The following is a 27,309-nucleotide window of genomic DNA, read 5'->3' as shown; positions in this document are numbered from 1 at the left end:
AATAGTAATTTCTGGTCGTTTTGAGTTTGAATTTTAACAGGTATTTGTATCTCCTGAGGTTAAGTTTAAAATGGCTTTTGCTTTTCTTTGAAAAACTTATTTTTCGGAAAGTTTTTTTAATTAATTATTTAAAGACTCGAGACACGAAAGCTACCTCTTTTTTTTCTTTCCATGAATTTATACTTGTTCTTTTAATACGAGAAAAAAGAGAATCTACAAGGAACTGCGTAGAATAATTGTCAAAAGCAAACGATGTGACAAACCGACTACTTGAGATATTAATTTTTCCCAAGCTGCACATTAATATGGAATGGCTGCACATTAATATGAAATGGCTTACCTAAAGATGCGCCCACATTCATTTTCTGTTGACCTCTCCAAAAAATTATTAACATCAAATATAACCAAATAATATCCCTAGCGTTAAGCAGGCATATCAAGCGATCGAGAACCTCGATCTCGATCGCTGACATGAAAAGTGACATGACATGAAAAGTCCTAAACGAGGTTTTGTGAATGGATGAAAATAAATCAGCCTTTTTATGAATAGTTTATTGTACCACAATTAAAAAATAATATTAATAAAACTGTCAATTCACCAGTAATAACGCAATTTTAAGCTCAGAGGGTGTTAAGACCCTTTTCTACAAGTTGTAGCATAATTTCAAATTCACGAAGTAATTTGGCATTTTTAGCTTTAGCACTGTGCGCATAGGCATCTAAAGCACCTCGAACAAGAAGAAGACGATCTTTTTCATTTTGATGCTCGTCAAGCCATTGAGAATATCTCGTGATCGACCAATTGGCGGTCTGAAAAGAAAGGCAACAGAATTAGTTTTGGAAATTTCTATTCTTTGGGAAATCACAAGAATTTAGCGTGTCCCGAAATTCAAATATTATTAATGGTCATTGATTGCAGCTAATTGTCATTACCTTCGGCCTAAAATGGTAAATTACAACAAATTTAGCCCAAAATTCTCACAATACAAAAATTATAGGACGTTGTTTTCCGTTTCGCATTTATAGAAATACAAATACATAATTTTCTATTATCTGCTGGCCTACAACGGAAATAATAACAAATAATTAATTGTCATTTATGATAGTTCAGTTTCCGAACATACCTTTAACGTAAAAACATTTCTTCGTAAAACGTATCGTTTCTTTATATCTAAATGCGTTTACCTAGAAGTAGTACGTTTTTATTATTTAGTTTGTTTCATTTTTGTTTGTACTGACATGCAAAAGGCTATGGAAGAGTATGGAATGAAAAGGGAAGGTAAAACCCTGCTAGACTTAGATTTTCAGATGATTTAAGTGCCTTAGAATGATAAAAATGCTAGCAAAGTGCATGAATTTTTGGAAATTTTGAGAATTCAGGATGCAAGAATATGTTTGAAAATTTATGCTAAGAAGACTAGGTTGCTTAATATAAGGTACTTATTGTAAAGTTAATTATATATTATATAATTATAAGGCTTAATATATATTATTATAAGACTTAAAATATATATTACTTTATATAAGGTTACTAGGTTACTTATATAAAATGTAAGGCGAAGAACGAAGATTATTATTTTGGAAGCTACAGCGATGACAGTACACTCGTAGTTTCTAATGAATTGAATGACATAAGTGTGTTGTCGTTTCCGAGCAAGTTACAGAAACATTCTGTCGAAGAACACAAACCTTCAGACTTCGAAGTTTTAAAAATACGGGGTTAAATCCCCATCAGCATCTGCATAGCCAAATAGCAGCTTAAATGAGTTGAATAAATTATTTTTGTTAGTTGTACATGATTTTTTTAAATTTTAGCAGGAAATTATTAGTACAACAGAGTACACAACTTTTCTTCGAGACCTTCATACAATTGTATCCCTCAGCCAAATAGGGCTGGTCAAAGCACATCCTTCTATTTAAGTACAGTGTACGCGATCGAATCTATCTAAGTTTGCAAAATACTTTACACACAGTGTGTAGAGTTCTGATGATGTTTTGACATCCTATACACAGGGGTGTCCCGAGACTCATTTCATTGGAGGGGCGATCTTCGTAAATTTTACCGAATCGCTACCTGATTTAAGCCAATTTTTTTGCAGAAATCAAGAATTTTGCTAAATTTCGGGCAATTTTACAAAAATTTTGCCGAGAATTTGCCGAAATTAGTTTTCAAAATACTTTGCACACAGTGTGTAGAGTTCTGATGATGTTTGACATCCGATACACCATGGGTATACATTCATGAGAATGTAGGAGAAGCGGGGGGAAAATTTTTATTCAATTTTTAATGAGGATACAAGAAAAGCGCTGTTAAAAATCGAGGGAGGGGGGATTCTGATTATTTTCAACAAAATATTAAAATGGTGTCTTTCAGAATATAAGGAGGGGGCAATTGCCTCTCAGCCCTCTCCCCTGATTGGCGTCCTTGCTGTGCACCTTGTACGCAAATGGGCATATTAATTAATGTATAGTACTGTGTAGTATATAATATACATTCTAGTTGTATACTATATGAAGAAAATTCTATCTTGTTGTAGAAACTGTTTTTATACACTATATGTAGCCTTTAAATATAACGTAAGTTAGTGTATTGCTAAGGCTCCAAAGAAGAATTAGGAATGATAAGCAATATTCCCATTCAATTTTAACTTAAGTTCAATTCCCATTCAGTTTTGAGCATGGGAAAGGGTCAGTTTGTGTTCCATATATTGAAAATATGGCCCCTTATCTTAGAGAAGCAACTTTTCAAAATATACTTGTGCTATACTTGTATACGAAAATGCAGTTTTTCGTAAAAAATTGATTTTATTTTAAATATCGTTTTTTTCGTTAACTACAAAAGCACGTAGATGTAGCAATTTTCTTTAAAATAAGCCCTTTAACAGCTCTCTATAATGTTCCCGTACCTAACTAGTTTCAGATGGAAAAAAACTGAAAAAAAGATGATTTCGCTGCAGAATAACCGTAGTTGCAGCCACTTTCCTTGTTTTTTAACCCAATGGCTTTCCTTGTTGTTCAAGCCAGGGGACTGTAAGTTTCCTTCATATGGTTTTCGGGCAAGGTAGTTCTAATGGTATACCTTGTGTCTCGATCTGACACCATTTTTAGGGGGTTTCGCACTATTTTGTAGTTACTATGGGACCTGTTCATATTTTACTAGATTGCAGCTAACGGTGCAACCATGATTTTGGACGTACTCACTTAATATACTTACATGTCAACGCTGGACCAAGTAGGCATCCCTATGTCAGCAGTTCAGTGGCGTAAATTCACGAACATTCTAAGGGGGTAAAATAAGTTTTTTTTTTTAATCAAAGGTGGGAAGAGTGACAATTTTTTTTTTTTTCAATCAAAATATCTAAGCATAGGTATTTTTCCATCAAAATACCCCAGAAAGTGTTTTTCAAAATTTAGGGGGGGGAAGGAAAAAATGATGCAAATACGGCAGTTACCAGGTCTTCTTTCCCTTTTTGCTTCCTGTTATAAAAGTTCAAAGTAGTTTTGAAACATCTTTGATGGACGTTCCACATCTACTTTGGGCTCGCCAAGGAGATGATTCCATCTGTCATCTGTTGATCATATTCAACGCAAACGTACAATTATTCATTAGATTTTGTGATGAAACCTGGCAAACTGATTACACACATAGCATCTGCTTTTTAGTATAAATGACAGTATGGACCAGCTATGGACGGCATGGACATCCATGCAAAACAGCGGTTATGGACGAATTGTCGATAAATAATTATGAATCCCAACTCTTTCAAACCCAAAACTAAATGTTATAGATATAAAAATCTACCAGTAATACCATTTGCATACTAACATTTGGGGATATACTTTAAATCATGAAGACAACTTGTTGAATAATTGAGAGATATCAGAGATCAATATATTTTCAAGATCCGCTTGATAATGAAGTCCTTCATGAGGATTGTGATAGAAGAGCAAGACAAGAAAATAAATGATGGTAAAACCATGGAATAAGTTAGTTTCAGGAACAAATTCATCTTACTGTTAAGGAATATTTCAAAGGACAAAAAAGCTTACAGCTTATACAGTTCAATTTCACTGGCTTTACCTTAGGAAATAAGAAACAATAAAAAAAGCGAAGTTCTAAAATCAATCAATTTTTTTGCCTAGTCTTAGGAATCCCTGGGTTATTGTACTTTCTTACGTTGTATTGCTTTTTGTACAATATGCCGGGATGTTTTTTGCATTCGCAGTCAAAGCGAACTCCGCTAGAACTGTCAGCTACATTTTTCCTATTGAGAAAGAGAGAAAATTTATTTTGAAAAACAGAGATAACAATACAAAAAAAAGAAAAATTTGCCAAAAAGCCTTATGGCTTGTGCGGACATTCTCGAAACTACAAAACAAATCACATATCAATAGATTGCCCTAAACAACAAATAACAAAACAAAAAGCAAGCTAAAAATCACCTATATATATAAAATAAATACAAAAAAACATAAAACATAAATACCAAACAATGGTCCCTAAGAAACCCACGAAAAGTCGGCCTATCAGTCTCTTGAATTATATCATAAGGAAGACTTCCATATAGGAGGAAGAACATGGCGAGTCGAAAATGCAGACCTTGTACACCTTTTAATCGGTTTTCTAATTGCTAATGAATTCCTTGTCTCATATTCAGGTTGATCTCTCTCAAACACACCAATAAAACATTCAGGTGCATTTTTATGCAATATACCAAACATAAACAGAGCCTTATAAAAAATAAAAGACCTGAAACTGGTAAAATATTAATTTTTTTTATAACTATCTCTAACTGATATACGATTGTCACAACTAATAAGAACCCGAATCGCCGAATTTCGGAGAGCATGTAATGACTTCAAATGTGTTTGAAAGTAGATGGCCCCACCGAACAACAATAAATCAAATAAGGGTGGACAATAGAAAAATATATCAATCTAAGTATATTAACTGGGAAAAATATTTCGACTTTCTCAGAATACCTACATTCCGAGCAATTTTAGATGATATATATTGTACTTATGTACTTTGAGAAACTAATAGTCTCATCCACTATTACACCAAGATATTTCCCAGACGGTACACGCTCAATATGGTAAGATCCGACATTTAATTCCTTCGACCAAGGATAGAAATCTGGCGATCTAGAAAAAATTACCCAATGAGATTTCTTATAATTCCGCTTTAGGTGATTAACCTTCATCCACTTTTGTATCCTTGACATACTATTTCTTATCATAGTCAGTAATTCACTTTCTGTTCTTGGTGCCACCATAAGACATGTATCATCCGCAAACAGCAAAAAAAGCTTGATTATGGTCCCGTAATTACGATCACAAAAAAAGACTGACAGCTTCCTCGCATAAAATTCTAAAACCTACTGCGTCATTGGCGCTTAAGGTTTAGGTAAATGAAACCTACTGTGTAGTGGGTTTTATACTTTTATGATGAGAGAAGGAGAACCGAAAAAAAACAAAAAACAACCAAACTCTTGTTTGTAGTGATTTTTGTTCGTTTCAAGCTTGATCTGCATTTTCAAATTAAGTTTCACTCGTTTTAAGATTTATTTATTCATTTACATTAATATCTATTGTATGTTTGTTTGCAGTGATTGTTTATTTAATTTCTGTTCGTTCAGAGTTTCATTTATACTTCAATAGCAAAATTTTTTTTTTCGTTTTAAGCTTGATTTGCATTTTCAATTTAAACTTTACTTGTTTTAAGATTTATTTATTCATTTATGTTAGTACCTGTTGTTTTGCATAATAATTTGCATATTAGTACCTGTTGTATTAGTACCATGTTCGTTTGCTATGATTGTTTATCTTAATTTCTGTTCATTTTGGGTTTCATTTGTTCTTTGATAGTAATTTTTGGTCATTTTAAGTTTGAGTTATTGTAGGTTTCTACTTCTTCTGATCGTAAGTTTAAAATGACCTTTACTTTTCTTAAAAAAACTTCTTTTTCGGAAAGTTTTTTTTCACTTAATTTCTGTTCATTTTTGATTGCCAAAGTTTCAAGTTTTTTAAAATTCCCTATTTCAAAATTATCTTTTATTCCAAGATAAATTAACAGTCTGGGCTAGAACTAATGAAATTAAACTGAATATTCGATATATAACGATATTGATTACTTAAAGCTCAGTAGCTCAAGATTTTGTTTCACTCAGGGCCGGATTTAAAGCTTTGACACTTCTAGGCCCAAGCGTTTTTGCCGCTCCGTTTTTTAAGATTTTCGGGGAAATCCCGAAAACTTCGGGTATAGGGAAAACCACAGGGCCTAGCCAGGGCCTAGTGAGCCTTTTGGTGCATCCTGGTCTGGTTTCAATGCAATTTCCATTTTATTTTCAATGTTTTAGTAAGTACCAAAACAAATATTTGTAATATAATTCATTTTAGAAAAGTGCCAAATACGCAGTAGACCTTATGCTTTTACCGTTAGGGAAACGGGCAGTAGCCAAACTCTTGTTTGTAGTGAAGAATATAGGTGTCTTGAACAGTTTTGGAAAGAGCTAATAAACTGTTCGCGTAATTTTGGGAATAGAATATCGTTAATAAGTCTTCAAGTAGGGGGGAAGGAATGGAGGTAGGATCAGGGGCCAGCTCCCATGGTTTATCAATCATTGATATTTTTACGGAGGAGGGAAGGATATCCAGCCATGGACGACCAGGAGTAAGTTGCCATAATTTTTGGAATAAAATATTGTTAATATTTTTTTTTTTTTGGAGGGGGGGGGGGGTCGGGCCATGGATGGCCAGAGGTGAGTTGCCATAATTTTTGGAATAAAATATCTTAAACAAGTTTTTTTGTGGGGGAGGGGTTGGGCCATGCAGAGCAGGCCAGGAGTCAGGTCCCTTTAAGTTTTGGAACAAAACAGCGTTCATAAGTATTTTGAGTGGGGGTGGGGGTTGGACATATCTGATCTTTGAACTATTTTCAAAGCCCTCGCATAAGAACCTTATATGCCCTCAGGGAATAACATACAACACTTGCCTCCGGGCTCTGGTGGGTTGTGTTGACCCTGGAGTTTTTGTTATTTGACCTTTTGACTTATTATAACAAAATGGCTATCTCAAAAATTCGATCGGATGGATTTGGGGTAAAAAGGGCAGAAGGGCAAATTACCTTCCGGTTCCTTTTGACCCTTAAAAAAGGAACTAGAACTTTCAATTTCCAATAAAATGAGCCCCCGATGAGGTTTATACGATTATTCCTTCCACAAAAAACCTTTTATGACCCGTGGCATAATTAATAACACTTACCCCCGGGTTCTGGGGGGTTGTGTAAACCTCTTGAGATTTTTATCTCTCGAGACATTAATTCTTGTATTCCGATGCTGCTTGCTACCAGTCCTTTCACTTGAGCTATACTATCTGATCTAACATACATAATTTATTTCAATATATTTAATTTTGCAAGATATTCCTATGATTTCAAGACACTCTTCCGAAGTGAGTTACTTTAATCGATTCTAGTCTTATCGTACTTGCATGTTGACAGAAGTGAAATTCAAATGCTCATCAAAGGACGAGAACAAGCAACGCGTTAAATCGTCAGGTTTTGACTTGAGTTTCGACAGTTTCTGCCAACGTAATACTATGTCCATGTTTTTCAGCTTTAAAAGTTCTACCAGATTTTTTCTTTTAATTGGAATCTTCAGAAATCCTTCACAAAGTGTCAAGTGCTCTAACAAATACAGGATTAGGAGAATACTCCCTGGATTTTGGATTTTTTCGAGTTTTCCAGTCACTCAATAACTTGCGATTGCAATAAGTTGCAGTTTATAAAAAAAACTACAAAAAAAGAGAGTAAAACGTTATTTTGCATCTGTTTTTCATCACAGTTATATTAAGCCAATAAAAGCTAATGCCATCTATCGAGAATAAAAAATGTACGATATTTATTTATATCGTGAACTAATTTTCTGTTATTTATAATCTTCGAGGTGGGCTATATGTAGGCTGTTTTACGTCACTAATTTAAGCTATGCAAAGCTAGAATAGTCAAGAAAAAAAGACTCAGCTTTCTCAAATTGGTCATATTCCGATTTGATTGGTAACTCAGTCAGTAGCTTTTATTCTAAAACCCTGACAAAATCCACAATTACTATTTTGTTTTTCTGCTCATAGATTGCCCGTGGTTATAAATCGTCTATATTTATATTTAATCTCTCTCATAAATCGAGAGAAATTAAGAAATTAGAATATAAAGAGACACAGTAAAAGATATATTGATAAGCGATTGACTGACCTGATGAGGAGATTTTAAGACAGGCGGTGACTGAGCGAAAGCAAAATGCAAGGCGACGCTATACGGCACTACTTCACCAATTAAAGGAGACTGAACGAGGTCCTCTAAAGTATTGAATAGCATTGATTTAAAAGCTTTTACAGCTTTGTATGATTGTCCTGATTCGTTAAGTTTCAAACCGAGGGGTGCTAGTGCCAATTCCATCTAATGTAAAAAAAAGGCTATCAGATAGAATTACGCAAAACTAGCTTTAAAACGAGGTAACACTTTTTCAGCCCTGACAATACGTGAGTTCTTAACTATAAAGAAAATCAGTGGAAACTGGAATGATTGTTTACTGAAAAAAAAATTCTGTTTCAGATATTAAATACAGGGGACATGCCATAACATTGAAACTTGAACTCAAAAATGGTTTTCCAGAAAAAAATTGGTTAATAGTAAGGATTCTGACCCCTCCCCCAGATTAACCTAAGTTTTATAACAAATTATATTTTTGACAGAATCTACTCGTTATTTTTATAGTTTGACGAAAACGCATCTTATTTTATATGGGATGAATTCTAAATTAAGATAAATCCTTAACTTAAAAGAAACTGGTGGACGCTGCAATGCATGTGGACTACAGAAAAATAAAAAAAAGAGAAACAAGTATAAAAGAAAAAAAAACACACTGAAAGTTCCATTTAAGAGAACCATGCAAAATAAAAACCTGTTCTTTTGTACCCCCTTCACGTATTTTGCAAACGCGTTTGTCTGTGCGTATTTTTTGCTTATGGATGCGTATGCGAGCCAAACAGACATTACTTGAGCAGACAATATCATATTTTTTGCGAAATAAGCGAACTTGGAGGTTTACATATGTTCAGGGTCGTATTTCCAGCATTTTTGTTGGGGGAGGGGGCAAGAGGGGCCCATATCCGGATAGTCAAGGGGCATAAGCTATATAATAATTTTTCTCCAAATTATTACGGGGGGCAACTGTCCCCCTTGCCCCCCTCCAAACGACGCCCCTGCATGTGTTCAAATGGGAATGTGCGCGTCTGTGTATGTGCATATCAATGTATGTATGTGCATGTATTCGTGGTTCGACGTTCATGGATGCATATATAATGTCATGAGCAAAACAGACATTACTTGGGCACAAACTATAATCAACACAAGACTGAGGGAAAAAGAAAAATATACATATATACATACCTGTGCAAAATCTGCAGCCATACGTAATTTTCCCCCTTCGCCAAGTGGCCGCACTAAACTTGTATGTCGCAAAAATAAATCAAAACAACGATTTGCAGTGTTGATCACCCTGAAATGAATGATTTTAGACTACTTATTAAATTATCTTTTATAATTGCATGATTTTCTTTATCAACAGAGAGCACCATTATGAAGTGTTATAACTAAATATTGTAACACTTGGGGTATTTTTTTTAAGGTGAATTTAAGAAAGAAATAGTTAAAGTAGTAAGTAATTAAGTAAGTATGACTGAAATAGACCCTTAAGGTCCAAACCGGCGGTGCTAATCTCCGTTTCGTGGCCCTCAGCCAGGAAGTGCAATGGAGGGGGGACTGGGGGCCAGCCTTCCTGTGCTTTCGCACACCCTTCCTGCTTACCTTCCCCAGATTTCTCCAGGTAACCATTTAGAGCTGGGTTGACTATTGCTAAGCTTACAGAGTCACACCACTGACCCGCATCCCAAACCCAAATGACTGGCCACACCAGGGATCGAACCCGTGCCCCTTGGAACAAAGAATTCTCAACCCAGCGCACATCCACTTAGCCAGAACGGCCTAGTAGTTAAAGTGTATCAAATTGAATGCAGGGCAAATAGTTTATCACTTTGGACAAGGAAAAAATTTTGGGAGTAGGCAAGGGCAGGGTGGTCCTTTCTTTTGCTCTATGCGTGGCGATATGGATTAGACTATGGATCATCTGATGGGTGAGTGTGAGGAATTGAGAGAGCACCCTGGAGGTAATTCGGTCGAGCTCAAATACTTGAAACTTCAAATGACAGCATTTATAAAATAGTTTTCAGACAGAACGTACTTAGGTTTTCTAAGAGATTCGAAATATTTAAAATTATATAGATGGATTCTAACTAAAATTTCCATTTTAAAACTAAAGGTTTTACTCCATTCCGGTCTCCCTAAAAACGTGATATTTTCCAACACTTGCCATGCTATTAGCCTCCCCCTGATCCCAAAACAATTTTGAGACAGAAATTTAGTTTTCAAAGTAGATTGTATTTACAGGTATTATAGCTTCTATGAATATTTTCATCTGAAATTCCAAAATTACTCAAAATTCAGTTTTTTATTTATACTCTAAGCCAAGCCCGGATCCAGGGGAGAGATTACCAGGTTTGACTCTTAAAAAGTAAAAGAAAATGCATAAAACAAATTTTTGATAGTTTAATAGCCCTCCCTCCCCTGAGCACAAATCCTGGAAACGGCCATGCTCTAAACACTTAAGATGTTATTAATTTAAAACTAATAAGAGTATAAATTGAAGTTCCTAAGTTACCCCCCCCCTCCAAAGCCCACTAAAAAAAGGGTGTCCCCTGGAATGCATGTTATTATCACCATCACCCAACCCTCCTCCCCCTCTAAGGTAGACTAGTATTAAATAAACATGTTCCTGTTCTAAAGATTGGCTTTTTAAAACGTGTCGATATGTAAGATTTTATGCGGGACACCCAGTATATAAAAATAACCAAGTACTATATACACCTAATAAATTCATTTACCCGCTTGCAAGTATAAACTATAAATAAAATAGATATTCTGTTAGTTATGTATAAACTACTAACTATCACATTAAAAAGCACATATAATGTTCAAATTTACGTATACGATTAAAATGAGCTTGCGAGTAAACAAGCTAAATATAATTGTTTGGATTGAAGGCTAACCTCACACGTCCCGAAGCAGTGGTTTCCAGAGTAAATCAAGCTCCCTAATACCCACAGATACGAAATATATCTAATTGCCTCTTTATCCGTACAAGCACGATTACATAAGCAATAAATAACCTACAACGTAGCAATAAAATCAGGTGCATTAATTGAGGGCGGAAGATTACCCCCGTAGATTCTAATAAATACCTTTTTGGGGGGATTATCATTAACAAAAATACTTCTTTTGGCACTTTTGCGCTTAATGGTACACAGGTGTATAGACTATCGAAGGAATGCAGTGATGGAGACCCGTAAAGCGGGTAATTGTTATCTAAATTGATCGAAGAGCGTGGTTTCTCATTGAATTTACAATATTTTAACATTTGTTTTTTGGGGTTTAGGGGGGGAAGGTACCTAGGTTAGGTTACGTGTTTAATATATGCTATGCTTTACCCTCACCCCCCTAATGTGCAAATATATAGCCAAAATTTGTTTATATATTTGTTATATATATATATATATATATATATATATATATATATATATATATATATATATATATATATATATATATATATATATATATATATATATATATATATATATATATATATATATATATATATATATATATATATATATATATATATATATATATATATATATATCAAAGAACCCTTTATTAAGGCTATCTCTTGTATCTAAAATCTGAATTTTCATGATTAGATGCATAATAGTCACAGATAACTGTTGATGATTCTATACTTACATAGGTTGAAGACCGTCTTTGTTTCCATAAAGGCTAAGATAGTCCTTAGAGACGCGAAGAATAAATCCCTGTAGTTCACGCAAGTACAGAGAGCACTGAGGTGTTGAACGTGTGTTCTGTCTAACAGGCCTGAAAATACCAACATGCGTTTAGAGTAGCATTGTGTTTTGACATAAAACTTAAGGCTTATTTCTACGGTAGCTGCTACTAACAATTTGCTGTCAACTCGCGGAAATGTTTTAGTTAGGTGGAATTTACAAACAAAATTCAAATGTAAATAAAGAAGAAGGACTTCACCTTTGAAGGACTTCAAAGGTCAGAATAAGTATAAAAATGTAATACAAAATTAGAAAGCTCATGGACAATTCGTGGTAATTTCTAAAATGAGTAAACTTTCAAAATAAATTGTTTCATTTTTTACTTTTCAGATTTTTTAAATTTCGTACTCAAAACAAGTCAACAATTTTAAAAAAGATCGCCACATGCTTAGAACAACACCGGATTTTAATATGAAAGGACTTTGGGAAAAAAGGAGGCCTAATTGGCCTCCAATTTCTTTAGTCACTTAAAAAGACTATATTTATAAAAAGACTAGGACTATTGGTTCGATACAATCACCTCTGGGAGGAGCAAAGGAAAAAAAGTCCTTTTTTTCATACTTCGATTGAGCAAAATAAAAAAAAGAAAATTTTCTTTCCTGAATTTCAAAATGTGCTTCATATCTTCATTAAAAAGAAAAAAAAAACTCTGTAGCAATGATGTCAGTCAAACTGACGTCATTTTTTTAGAGGATTCTGGTTCTTTAAAATTTCAGCAAATTTGTTTCCATAATAGCATTGTAATATTGAGAATACTTGAAACAATAATTACCAATTCTGAATCTGTTATAAATGGCTATTTTTCCTGCTAAACAGTTTTTTTAGGAATACATTTTTAAACTTTGGGTTACTAAGAACCGTTTTATCTTTTGAAGCCCAATTCGGGGCTCAAAATTTAATTTCCTCCAGAAGCAATTATTAAATTACAAAAGAGGATAAAAAAAAGGCAGCATGTTATGTATTTACATTCATCCTAGTTAAACTATCAACACCATTCAAAGCCATTAAATTTTTACTGATTAAAGTAAATGATTAAAATTATAGAAGAATTATTGTCAATAATGCCTTCCTATGACGTATTTGATACAGCTGCACCTTCTGACCGACGGTATGCAGGTTCAATCCCACGTGTCGTAGGGAATTTACAGCTATTTCAGATTGTTCTTTAACTTTTTGTTTGTTCCATATTCTAATGTCACTTTACTATCATTTGAAGAAACCTCTTTTTGACTTAATACACGTTTGTTAATGATACCATATCAAAGTTTTTCCTAAACGTGAGGACAGCTACGAGTAAAACCTTGGCTTGAACAACAAGGGAAATATATTGGCTTGAAAATCAAGAATGATTATGGAACTTTTACATTTAAAATATATAGCATATATAGCATTTATATATTTAATATATATATATATATATATATATATATATATATATATATATATATATATATATATATATATATATATATATATATATATATATATATATATATATATATATATATATATATATATATATATATATATATATATATATATATATATATATATATATATATATATATATATATATATATATATATATATATATATATATATATATATGTATATATATATATAGGTTGTTCTTCAGCTCAGTTAGTGCCTTCAGCTTTACACAGTTAGTGCCTTCAGCTTTTTGACAAAAGCCCCTTGTATAAAGAGCTTGGTTCTCCGGCTGTATAAAGAGTGAGGTTGGTTCTCAGGCTGTATAAAGAGTAAGGTTGGTTATCAGATAGGGATTGAAAAGTTCTCACGCGGAAAAGTCTTCCTGATGCATCGTCAAAAGGATTGCTTCCACTGAATCTGAAATTGAATTAAGCAGCGGTTGAACGGTTGCTCTCATCAAGTTTGAGCTTATCTCCAGAATTGAATTAAAGTCTTCTGTGCATTCTTCAGATAGATGACTATCAATGTGTTTCTTCACAGATTCACGAAAATAAATGAGTAAAGCAAACACCAAACCATTGGATTTCTGGACTGCATTTGGGATGGCTGAAAGAGAAAAAGAATTCTAGACAAAATAGCAAGCTCAAGAGACTAAATTTTCACAAAAAAGGGGGCACCATTGATCAACTTATGAAAAACGGATACAAAGAAAGAAAGCATTGGGGTGAGAAACTTATAGAAGAATACTCACCATGTATTCTTCTTTGTCCATTATTTTCTACAATGTCAACAGTTTAGTTCTATAAGTTAAGCAGGTCATACCTCTGATAAATCCTATTGGATAATAACAGATGGCTAAGCTACATCTTTCTTATTTATGTTAAATAACTATATTTTCAACTGTAGTTGAATGGTTAAAATGTCATGATGGTTAAAATTTCAAATGGTTAAATTGTCACAATCTGCAGTACGTTAGGAAGGCAAAGAATAGTTAAACGTCGAAGTAAAACAAAATGGTCAATGGTCAAAATGGCAAAACAATGAATATAATTGTGAAATACGAGAAAAATAATATAGCAAGAAAATCATACAAAAGTATAGAAAAACCTCGACACTTAGGGTGGTTAATCCTCCCCCCTCACAAACATACACACACATACCGCTTTTTTACGTGTCTTGTAAAGCAAAATTTCAATCAAATATTTATAATGACTGAGTAAGATATAAGGAAATAAATAGTTTTCTTCCAAAAGTTCCTGCATGGAAATCAGAAAATATCTGTAGGCGATAAATTTGAATGTACAGCCAAATACTAGGCTATTCAAAACGTTGACTGAACACGGGGAGTCACAAAAGGGCCAAGACGTACGTCATAACAATTTACTAAATATAATTTCGTTTTAATTAAAATTCTATGGGTGATAAAAGAACCCCAAATGAATTACTGGAAAAAAACCTGTAACAGATGGTTGTCGTAAACAACCCGAGGTTGTCTCCTCGGGTTTTTTGAGGAGTTTCTAAGCAATCAGACTCACCATGTTCTTCTCAACAGGTTTATTTCCATCGAATATCCACCCATTGAACACTAAGGTTCGCCAGCACAGCATCCTGGAGCCCCCGCCTTTGCTGGTAAAGGGTCTGTCCCAAAGGTTCCAGTAATGATTTTTTTTACCGTTCCAGCGCGCCAGCGCATAACTACTCCTGGCGGGAACAGTAGTGGGAGGTTTCAGCGAAAGCGAGTCAGAGTTGCTCAGTTGCCTGAGGTCAAGGTAGGAGCTCTCTTGGTGTGAAGTGTGTTTTTGAAACACGTCAAAAAACAGTCAGAATAGTGTTGGCGATGAATGCTAGAAACAGTGTGCAATCATATTTTTATCAAACTCAGTAGAAATGGTGCGTATACGCTTCAGCAAGCCTATGGGAATGATGTGATATCCCCGAAACAAGAACTTTTGAGTGGCAGAGAAAGTTCCTGATGGTGAAGGAGTGCGTCGATAGCGACTTGGACAGTCACAAAAGGGCCAAGACGCACGTCATACCGATTTAAAACAATTTCTGTTTAGTTAAAATTCTATGGTTGATACAAAACCGTCGAATAAATTATTGAAAGAAAGCCTATAACAGGTGGTTATCGTAGATCTTTGAATAAAATACTCATTGACAAAAGTCACAGTTCATTGAGATAAGTTATTAAAGCTTAACGTGTTCATAACGTAAATCTTTATTTGTATTTCCACTGAGCGTGATCTAGAAAACTGTATAGAACTTACTGGAAAAACTGTCATAATGGTCACAAATTATCACAACTGACTATTTAAAAGATGTAAGTTACGTTTTAAAGATCCCTTTTGTCTATAAATCATTCTACATTAGACATCCCCTACAGGTTTATTGATGTATCTTTAGCTATTATGCAGCCACATATTACTGAAAGCACCATTCAACCAGCTACTGTAAAAAAAGGAAAATTTGGACGTTATCTACTTCCTCTCAAAAGCGTCATCTCATTAATTCTATTTTTTTGCCATCGGTCAAATGAAAGCTGACAATATTAAATTCTACTCAATGCCAGATTGATTTAGTAAATTAAATTATATTTTAAAGTATTAATTTAGTATATCATTTAACCAGCTACCGCTAAAACAAAAAAAGATCCGGACGTTGTCTACTTTCTCTCAAAGGCATCATTGCATTAATTTTTCTTTTGAGCCATTGGTCAAATGAAAGCTGACAATATTAAATTCTACTCAATGCCAGATGGATTTAGTAAATTAAATTATATTTTAAAGTATTAATTTAGTAGTTTTTAAGTATTAAATTATATTTCTTAATAAGTAAATATTAAATGTTAATTATTTATTAAATTGTTGCTGAAAGCACTATTTAACCAGCTACCGCTAAAACAAAAAATAATCCGGACGTTGTTTACTTTCTCTCAAAGGCATCATTGCATTATTTTTTATTTTTTTTTATTAGTTTTTTTTTGCATTAATTTTTTTTTTCATTAATTCTCTTTTTTGGGCCATCAGTCAAATGAAAGCTGACAAGAGACGATAAAAAATATTCAATACCACATTGATTTAGTAGATATTAAACTATATGTGAATATAACAATAAAAAAAAACTTTTTTGTAAAGAGGTTCTACGTTAGACGTTATTCTATCCAATTTATTTGAGATTATTTCGGTCACCTATCCTAAAGGCTAACTACTTCTAAAACCACTAATCAATCACCCATTGCTGGAAAACAAGAAAATTCTAATATCGTCTACTTTCTCTTAAAGGCTCCATTGTTATTTTTTTTTAGATTATCAGTCAAATGAAAGCTTAAGAAAATTAAATGGTACATTGGTCTGATATTAAATTAGATGTCAATAAAATTTAAACAAAAAATTGCAAATAAATTATATATTAGTCGTTGTTCTATCCAACATATTTGAGCTTTTTAGGCCACTTACTGCTAAAACCACCTATGAGCCACCCACCGCTGTATAATAAGAAAATCCCATCATTGTCTACATTCTCAAATGATTCAGCGGTTATATATATATATATATATATATATATATATATATATATATATATATATATATATATATATATATATATATATATATATATATATAATATATATATATATATATATATATATATAAATAATATATATATATATATATATATATATATATATATATATATATATATATATATATATATATATATATATATATATATATATATATATATATATATATATATGTTTAAGAGGTAATTACTTGGCAAAAAAAAAAAAAAAAACTGTCGTCCTAATCCAGCAATTGAGACAAATGTGCACTTGAACGAGGCTTTTACCTTACCCATCTATCCAACTACCTAGGACCAAACCGTATACCCTAACCGTCAACCAAATAGGAATGTCCAAGTCCATGCTAAGTCGTCATCAATAAATGTAAGTCGTTGTAAATTTACAAGCAAAACCACCTTAAATCTAGCAAAATATTTCCAAGTAGAACCTTCCATTTAGGGCTCATCAGAAGAAATACCACCTGCCTTAACGGGTTTTGAGGCTTTACTTTCTTTACCCGGCACGGTGGAACCTCTACCATAAGATCTATATGGTAACCCTATGTCAGGTAAAATTTGTGAAATACATGCATACTAGTCAAGCTATTAAAAATTACATACAAAAAGTGTTTCAATGTTTCCTTAATAAAATCCCAGAGGTCACTGAGCAGAGACCATTCTGGAACAAATGAAGACATGTCCAGATGTATCTTTTATTGGTATCTGGAACCAATTACCAATTTAAAGATCCTCAAGCTTGTTTGAAAACCACTACAAACTCAAACTTCCAAAAAAGAAAAGTGCAAGAGAAATTATATTAAAATATCATTCAGTATTTCTTTATAATATTTTGTATATTTACTTAAAAGTCCATGATACATAAAACTAAATTTTTTGAATTGCCAACTAATTTTTCTGGCAGAAAAACCTCTTAAGATCAGTTTTTCGCTCAGCTTTTTACATCTATTTTTAAAATCTGTGTAATTACTGCATATTTTTGAATACCTAAATAATTGGGAATAATAAGCCAAATAAGTAATATTTGAATGTATATTACTTTCAAGGAATGGAAAATTAATTACTTCAAAATTAAAATCATCCGTTTTATTATATAATTTAAAAACTAATATATTATTATTTGAAATATTAATATTTAAATCTCAGAAATGATCGGAGTGTCCCATCCCATAGCTAGGCTCAAGAATTAACTCTTGTGGATAAATATTTTTTGAAATCTCAATAAACTCTGCACAATTTATTACTAAGAGATCGTCCAGATATCTTTTATTATTTGAAAGGTTATATTTTACTTTGCTTTGGCTATTTTTATTTATCATATATTCGTATTCTAATTGACTTAAAAACAGGTCTGCTATGAATGGACTCGCATTCCCACCCATAGGAATACCTACAGTTTGTTTATACAAATTCCCATTAAATCTTATAAATGTATTAAATAGAACAAATTCTAATAAATCACATTCCATATCCAAGCTATAACATCTTGAATTAATAGTAATTCTAAAGAAATTCGTCCATCGGGCTTTTTTATTAAAATTATCAATTTTCAAAAATCCGATATTAGACAAAAGAAAAGATTTCCTTATGACCGTTTTGAATTTTTCGAATACTAATATATATATATATATATATATATACATCGTCTATATCTTTTTTTTTAGGTATCAGTCTAATGGAAGTTGAAAAGAAAAAAAACAATGGTACACTGGTCTGGTAGATATTAAATTAGATTTAAGTAAAATTAAAGAAAACAAAACTTTTGCAAACAAATCCTACGTTCGACGTTGTCCTGTCCAATATATTTGATTTTTTTTTCTGCGGCCACCAACTCTTAAAACCACCTCCAAACCACCTACTCTTGAAAAACCAGAAAATTCTAACATTGTCTACCTTCCCTTAAAGGCATCAGCATTTATGGAATCGTGAATTTCTTCTATCATTAGGCAAATAAAAACAAACCAACACAATAGAAAGAGTCAATGCTAAATTTGTTTCATAGATATTAAATTATATTTCAGTAGAAGTAAAGAAAAAAAACACATACAGGATGAGGATGACATCCTAGATTGGGTAAACCTCCCCCTCTGATATATTGCCAACATTTGAATTGAACTCACTGATAATAATCTTTTGTTACAGACATTACACCAGTAAATGTGGCCAAAAAAGTGACACAAAAAAGATGACCGAAGAAAGTAATTATATAAAGAAGAACGAAAGAGAAAGGTTCTCGCCAGAAATTAAAAGAAATAGTGCAAATGAAAAATAATTAAAAGAGGACAAATACCTGTAACTTGTGATGCATTACTGTCAGAGACTATAAGCGTTTCACACTTTACATTGAAGAGTTTCAAACATTTAATAATATTCTTTGAAACCAGCAAATGGAAACTCGGGTTCTTCTCAGAAACTTTCATCTCACTGCAAAACAATCATATTCTTTCTATCAAACAGCACTAAAATTGTGTTTAAACAAAATTTCGAACCAACCTGGCCAAACCCAAAACGAGTTTTTGGGAAAATGGCAACACTGCCAAAATTTCATTAAGTTACCAAGTTCCAAGGTATTAAAGACGATCCAAGAACTGGTTATGAATTGGCCCTTAGAGTTTCGATTTTATGTCTCATTGGACTATCCAAAAGAATTAATTCCATCGAAAAATGACAGATTTTGATGACCTTTAAGCCTCCGAGGCAGTGACATTTTGAAGGGAACCAGAATGAAAGCTCTACCTAGCAGCTAGTAGAAAAATTATTCTAAATTTACCTAGATGCAGGGTTTTCACTCAAGGCAAAAATAAATAACTTTTCTTTCACCTAATAAATCACCTGATTGGCTAGTCTGATAAGTAACAATTAGCCATCCAAAGACAGTACATTCTACTTTTATAGCATTGCCACCAGAATTTACCAAAAAATCACCAAATTTGGTGATAAATCACCGGTGGTGGCAAATTTGCCTGAATGTCCCAGTATTAAAAGCATTGTTATTCTTACATAGTTTGGAAATGCAAAAAACACTGTACTGAGGTCGTTTCTTCCACAAAATCAGTATTAGCGGATTGCACTCCTAAGATTTTAATCTTTATTTGATAGTTTATATTCTTGATGATTTTGTGCGAAAAATTTGACAAATTTCGCTACTTTCTTATATATTTAAATCTAAAATGATGACATACAACCCAAAATCTTAGACTAGTATTAAATACCTTCCGAAGCTGCAAATTGAAAATCATATTACAATTGTTTACCTTTATTCCAAGTTTAAGATCCACTTAGAATCATTCGGCAACATATTTTTAATGCATAAAAGCAAGGACTTCCAAGGACTTCCTAGGTTATACCATATTTGCAATTTTTTTCACATTTTTTTGCACCTACAAGAATTTTCAATTACTGTCCGAATGTTTTGGTTCCTTTTTATTCATGCTTGTTTCGTTATTTTTACGGTTTCTCTTTTTCCGTTTTCTGTTTTCCCTTTTTATTTTTCCATTTTTCAGTTTCACTCATTTAAAATGACTTACGAAAACCACTTGAAATGAAAAAATTGTCTGGAGATGCTAAAAATATGTTACATCAGATCAGGACCTTTTGTGAAAGAAAAATTGATAGAGAAACTCAAAATCAAAAAGACGGAAAATACTCATGTGACACTTCAATTTTTGGATAAATCCTAATTTTTTAATCACAAATTGTATTAGCGTAGATGAAAAATATGCACTAATAGTGATAAAAAGGATTCTTCTGAAGAGGAATCCTTTACACCAGACCTTTATTTTAGTTACTTTCTCAACATCAGGATTTTACTATCTTAGGATAATTATTTTAGTTTCTTCTTGTTAGTTCCTTCACTTTAGTAAATTTAGTTACTTTCTTTAAATTGCAATTTTATTATCAATTTGAATTGAATTGAATTTATTTTACACCCATCATAAACACAGAAATTGATGGAAAAATAGCAGAAAAGAGAAAACAAAAAACACACACTTAATGGCACAGACAAAGCAAATACACATCAATCAAAGTGAGGAGAGTAGAGGTAGCCAAGGATGGCTGCTACCCTCCAACTTAGCACAATACTTGTCAAGCAACTGATTAACTACAGAAAATGGATCAATTACTGCGTATCGCCGGATCAGGTACGAATTACTCAGTGGAACTTGCAGCAGAAACTTCAGATATCTAAAGAAAATTCTACGGATTTTAAATTTATCTTCTTTACCCAGAAGTTTCCAAAATGGTGTTATATATAATATATGTGGCACCGCGACAACATTATAAAATATAGCCAGTGAAAACCTATTAAGATTTCTCTTCAAAGAAATTGTGGCCCCATACGCAGTTCTAATTTTACGCTCTATATGTGTGATGATTAGCGAACGGGTAGATGACAGTTTATCACCGATGGGCAGTCCCAAGTATACTACTGACTCCACAGGCTCGACAGACTGGGATCCTAGTCGAATGTGAGGTAGAACAGATTTATTCCAATCAAACAACATTACTTCTGATGTTGACGCATTAAAACTAAGGCCAATATCACCATACTGAGATGACAGGATATTAAAATTACTGACTAGGGATGTTATTTGCCAAGAAAAATTCAAGATATCATCCACAAATCCAATTATGGTCACATCTATTCCTCTTAGAATACAGCTTGTAGTGACTTTAGGACTGCGCCTCGGAAATACTATTAAGAAACAACTCTGGCGAAGAAATCGCACCCTGTTTTATTTTAGTTGCTTTGTTTTAGTTATTTTCTTAATACCAGGATTTTACTAACATAGGAATTTTTAAAGAGAAACAAAATATAAAGAAGATAAAAAAAAAACCAAAACTGTTTAAGAAACTCTGCGCTAGAACAGATGAAGAGGACATTTCTGAAGACAGTAGTTCAAGGTTACTTAATTTTTACCAATTATACTGTACCGTCAATATTTTATTATCTGTGAATTAGTTTTTTTTGTCCTTTGGAACCTAACAAAAACCATACAATAAAGCCATTCAAAAATCAAATCGCATTAAAATGTACCTGGTAGAATCAAACAAAAATCCAAACAAGATTATTTAAAAGGAAGAGAAAACTTACGACCAACACAAATACTTTAATGTTTACTTAATTTATTTAGTTCATATTGATGAGATATACTATTTATAATTTTTGGCATTTAAGAAACCTTTGATTAATCCTCACAAAAGTAGGTGAATTGAATGGAAAATATTCAAGAGAGAAGTCATAGGGATTTCTATATTTCGAAAGAGGAGCCGGGGGCCCCATCTCCCAATCTACAAACGTCTTCTAGAAGACGCTTTTTTTTTCCAATAACCCCCAGTTTTATTAAGATATATAATTGAAAAGCTAAATGACTGAAACTTTGCCATTACCTATTTTTACGTTTCTGAATCTACCCTCCCCCCCCCCCAAGAAAACACAACTATACACGTGTCCTGTACAGTATCTTACATATAAGACAGAAATCACTGAAAAATAACACATTTGTTTCGTACCTTAAAATAACAGCAATTAGCGTGTCAATCTCATCAACAAGGGGCACATTTTCTCCTTGAAATATGAAATTAACCGGGTCAAAAAGTCGGGATAGTGACCGGGACAGGTATGCATTCTGGAATGGAGCTAATAGAGTTCTTACAGATTGTTCAGTTCTGAAAAACAATAAAGGTAAATACTTCACACTTAGCCTACAAGAAAGGGTACACAAAATTGACTGAAGCTTAAACAACTAATAACACAATTCCATGGCTCTTAAAGTGATTGACATATAATAATCTTACTAAGGATAAGCTGTATGGACTTTGCAGGAAACGCTAGATATTGGTCTGCCTAAATGCCCAATACCATGTGTGAGCTAAGCATCTTGCAGGAAACACTCAAAATTGGTCTAGCTAAATGCCCAACACCATATGTGGACCGAAGTTCCCACCCAGGGATACAAGATAAGAATACATTCTTCTGGCAAAGCAAAACATTCGATAATCTCACGTAATGGTCTTTTGAAGAAACACACACAAGGAATTTTTGTATGTCTCTTCGGGGTTTTTGATAGATTTCTAAACAGTCATACTCACCGTGTTGTTCTAAACAGATTTTCTTCCCTCAAATGTCCATCCATTAAACACTAAGGTTTGTCAGGATAGCATCCCAGGGCCCACCTCTTTCCTGGTACAGGGCCTGTCCCAAAGGTTCTGGTAATGATATTTTACACCACCCCAGCGCGCCTACGCATGACTACTCCCGATGACAATAGTTGTGGGAGGTTTCAGCGAAAGCGAGTCGATTTGCTGAATCACTTGGGGGCTGTGGTCGAGATAGGAGCTCTCTTTGCGTGAAACTTATTTTTGAACCGTGTTAAAAAAAAAATAGTCGGAACAGTGATGGCGCAGAATGCAGATAAACGGTACGCAACTAAATTTTTGTCAAACTCTGTAAGAATGGTGCGCATACGCTCAAAATGCTTTAAAAGCCTACCGGAATGACGTGATGTTCCAGAATGGAACTTTTGAGTGGCACAGGAGATTCCAGATGGTAGGGAGTCTGTCGACAACGATGAGCACTCAGGTCGCCCGTCAACGACCAAAACTGATGATACGGTAGAAAATGTGCGAAAACTATTAAATAGTGATAGACGATTGAATGTTCGGATGTTGGCTAACAGAGATAATTTACCGAGAACAGTGGTTCACCAAATTTTACCTCAGGATTTGTGCATGAGGAAAGTGTGCACAAAAATGGTCCCTAACGTACTCACAGACAGAATAAAGGCCTGACTTGTTCTGACGTGTCGGAACCTGCTTGAACGTTACAAAACCAATTCTGACTTCAAACAGAGTCATCACAGGTGAAAAAACACGGGGTTTCGAATATATTCCTGAATCCAAACGTCAGAGCAGCAAGTGGTCTATCAATGTGTCTCCTCGACCAAAGAAAGTAAGAATGAGCAAATCACCAGCAAAGGTCATGGTCATTGAGTCTTTGCCAACAAAGGTTTAGTGCAGCATGAATTTGTGCCCCAGGGGTAGACTGTTAACAAACAGTACTGCTTTGCAGTGTTAGAACGGTTAGGGGACAGAGCTTGACGACCCAATAAAGATATTTGTGATGATTGAATCTTGCACCACCATAATACACCGAGCACACCACACTCATTGTTCGTGAGTTGCTAGTGAATATGGGTATGCTTCCGCAGCCGCCATACAGCCGGGATTTGGCACCGTCAGACTTTTTTTTATTTCCAAGAAGTTTTATTTTCGAGAAGAATATTGGAAGAGGTGAATCAAGTCAGAAGGACAGTGTTTTGAAAAGTAATACCTCATTAATTACATCTTAAGTTAACAGTCTTTTACAACAAAACTATAAGAACCTTTAGGACAAACACTGCATTGTCAGCATGCTCTCGCACACAATGCAACAGTACACGCAGGTGTCCATTAGCAGAAGACCCAGTCCAGGCTTCCTTTCCTCTACAAGCGGACCCTCTCAAGATAGAAAAATATTCTGATGCCTAAATTGTCAACTCCAGTATGGTCAACTCCAACACAAAAAGATACCCGTAACAGAATCAAAGATCCCGCGTCGACATCTTATCTTCATCTTTAAACATACATACTGACAAACATAAAAACATCTTTAAATACAATATAACATCTTTAGAAATACATCTTTTAAAAAAACATCTTTAAACATACAATATATGCATACTGACAATCATGACAAAAAACATACTGTTCATAAAGTCTTTTTACAGTGCAGAGTGTTTAAAGCATGGAGTTACTGTCTTTAATAGTTTCAAATAGTGACTATACATTGTAGATCGCAAAGAGGCCAAATACCACCCTCCCTTGAATTTCTATGATTTCCCGCCACCGAAGCACATCAAGCCGCTTCGCTGTCAAAACTTCTTCACACTGACGTTGGTTGACATTGAGCTTAATTTACAATAGAATGTCCAAATTTTTGTTAAGTGGCATAGGCTTTTCACACAAAGTAGATTTTTAATATTTAGACTATACTAAGAGTGTGCTGTATTTCTTTAATTTATTTCTCGTATGGGAAGGCTCTAAATAGCGGTGAAACGTATCTATTAATTATAGTTTCTTTTTGTTTCTAATCCATAGCCTGTTTACAAATCGTCATTAAACAGGAGTAACAGAGAAAATCCAAAAGAAATTAGCCACATACTCAAAAAAGCATTCACTGAAATCATCCCTTGTCAAGAAGATGTCTGCTTCCAATTTACCAACACCCTGAATATCCTGGACGTGTTTGCTTATCCTCTCAACAAACTTCAAAAATCGTGGAAAATCTCCCTCCAAAGCTTGCTTCACAACTCCAGACTCTGAAACAAAATATCATGTCACACATATAAAATATCACATTTCCCTTATAAATGTTTCCCTCGGGCTCACTCATGACTCTCAACAGCTTGGTTTGTATTCTGCATGTGGAATGGCGCGTGTGAGTGTGTAAGTGTGCATATATGTGTGACTGTATATGCGTAAGCAATAACCAAATACTTTCAATTTTCGAATATTGAACATATTATAGCACATAGTCGTATATAAAGCATCACATTTCACTTTAAAATGCTTCCCTTGGGCTCACTCATGGCTCTAGACAGCATTTAGTTTGTATTGTGTATATGGTTGTGAGCATGTGACTGTGCACATGTGTGTCTGCACATGCGTAAGCAATAACTAATGACATTCACATTTTGAATATTGAACATATCCTATCACATATATAAAGTATCACGCTTAGATTAAGAAAGTTTCCCTTGGGCTCACTCATGACTCTCAACAGCACTTGTGTGTCTGTGTATGCGTAAGCAATAAAGAAGTAGTATCAATTTTTGAATACTGAACATATTATAGCACATATATAAAGTATCACATTTAACTTATAAATTTTTTCCTTAGGCTCACTCATGGCTCTCAACAGCACTTGGTTTTTGTTGGTTTTATATATATAATATATAAAAACTTGTTTTTTAGTTTTTTTATTTTTTGTTTTAGTTTTTTAGTTTTTATATATATATAATATATACTATATATACAATATATATATATATATATATATATAATATATACAAACTTGGTTTTATATATATATATATATATATATATATATATATATATATATATATATATATATATATATATATATATATATATATATGTTTCTCTGTACATGCGTAAGCACTAAATAAGTACCATTCACTTTTAATATTGCAAATGTTACATCACATATATAAACAACAAATTTAAAATTCATTGATGGCCCTACCGATACTCAGTTTGTGTGGTGTATATATGGCTGTGCGTGTGAATAATAACAATATCAGTACTTTTTTTATAATTGTAAAAATATATAATAAAGCAATAGAAAATCGTATAAGTAGTAACTGTTTCCTATTTGCATGGTTATACAGTTACTGGTTACACGGTAACTGGGCATGATCGATTCGCATTTTCCAGCGAAAAACGGCCGTGTTTAATCAATACATGAACTTTTTACACAACCATTAAACCTAGAGGTATTTTTTGAATATTGCTCATTTTTAGCATTATCATGCTGACTTATCTAATTAGGGACTTTGACCCAAACAAAAAGAAATAATTTTAAAACCAGATTTGTAGAAATGTTTACTATTGAAGTTCAAGGTCATCCAGTCTCCTTTAACATGCTTATTAAACATATTTCTCTATAGAGTAAGTAAGTAATCAAATTAACGACAGTTCTCGACTACTATGACTACTAACGTCCGTGCAGTGTGTTGTTACAGCTGGGTTTGATTTCTGGGTCACGTATTATCAAGCTAGGGTTAAACCCACTGCGCCATCACAGGATTATTTTCTTTTTAAGGGTCCGCATTTTAGTAATTTAAAATATTTGCTAATAAAACTCTTTCTCTATGAAGAAACTAACTTATCGATCGCGCGTGTGTGCTCTTAATATGTTGGAAGAAAGCACCATATTTATCGAACCTTTAACTTTCTTCAAAGAAAATTTAACGGCCCAAAACTAAACAAAATTTTTGAAGTTTCAGGAAAAAAGGTCCGAAGGAACGCTTTACTGGAAAAACGTATAAGAAAAATTTATTTATCTAAATTAAATTTATTTTTAATCTATTGAGGGGATGAAACATGTTTTACCATTTCCTTAACAGGAAAAATTAGAGACATAGAATTTTCTGAGCAGCAAATTTCCTAGTCTTCCCAAGATTGTCCCTAGTTTTCCAAGCAAATTCCCTAGATTTTTGG

The 27,309-nt window shown here is 33.4% G+C and overlaps 1 protein-coding gene across 1 annotated transcript in view; it reads right to left on the bottom strand.

Annotated features, from left to right (window-relative positions):
* Positions 1–536: 536 nt before the first annotated feature.
* fws (Conserved oligomeric Golgi complex subunit 5 four way stop) overlaps positions 537–27,309 on the bottom strand; it is a 72,074-nt gene continuing 45,301 nt past the window's right edge. Inside the window, exons 8-15 of the mRNA XM_089096396.1 lie at positions 25,229–25,385; positions 22,540–22,695; positions 19,316–19,449; positions 13,815–14,052; positions 11,918–12,046; positions 9,449–9,557; positions 8,252–8,455; positions 537–810 (exon numbers count right to left, since the gene is read on the bottom strand). Coding sequence (XP_088952522.1) covers positions 622–810; positions 8,252–8,455; positions 9,449–9,557; positions 11,918–12,046; positions 13,815–14,052; positions 19,316–19,449; positions 22,540–22,695; positions 25,229–25,385 — 1,316 coding nt within the window. The 3' untranslated portion in view covers positions 537–621. The remainder of the gene's footprint in view (positions 811–8,251; positions 8,456–9,448; positions 9,558–11,917; positions 12,047–13,814; positions 14,053–19,315; positions 19,450–22,539; positions 22,696–25,228; positions 25,386–27,309) is intronic.

This window comes from Artemia sp. Qi Xiang Cuo, chromosome 11, assembly GCF_049724085.1.
Source record: "Artemia sp. Qi Xiang Cuo chromosome 11, ASM4972408v1, whole genome shotgun sequence".
Lineage (NCBI taxonomy): Eukaryota > Metazoa > Arthropoda > Branchiopoda > Anostraca > Artemiidae > Artemia > Artemia sp. Qi Xiang Cuo.
This window is presented reverse-complemented; position numbering and strand designations above follow the sequence as displayed.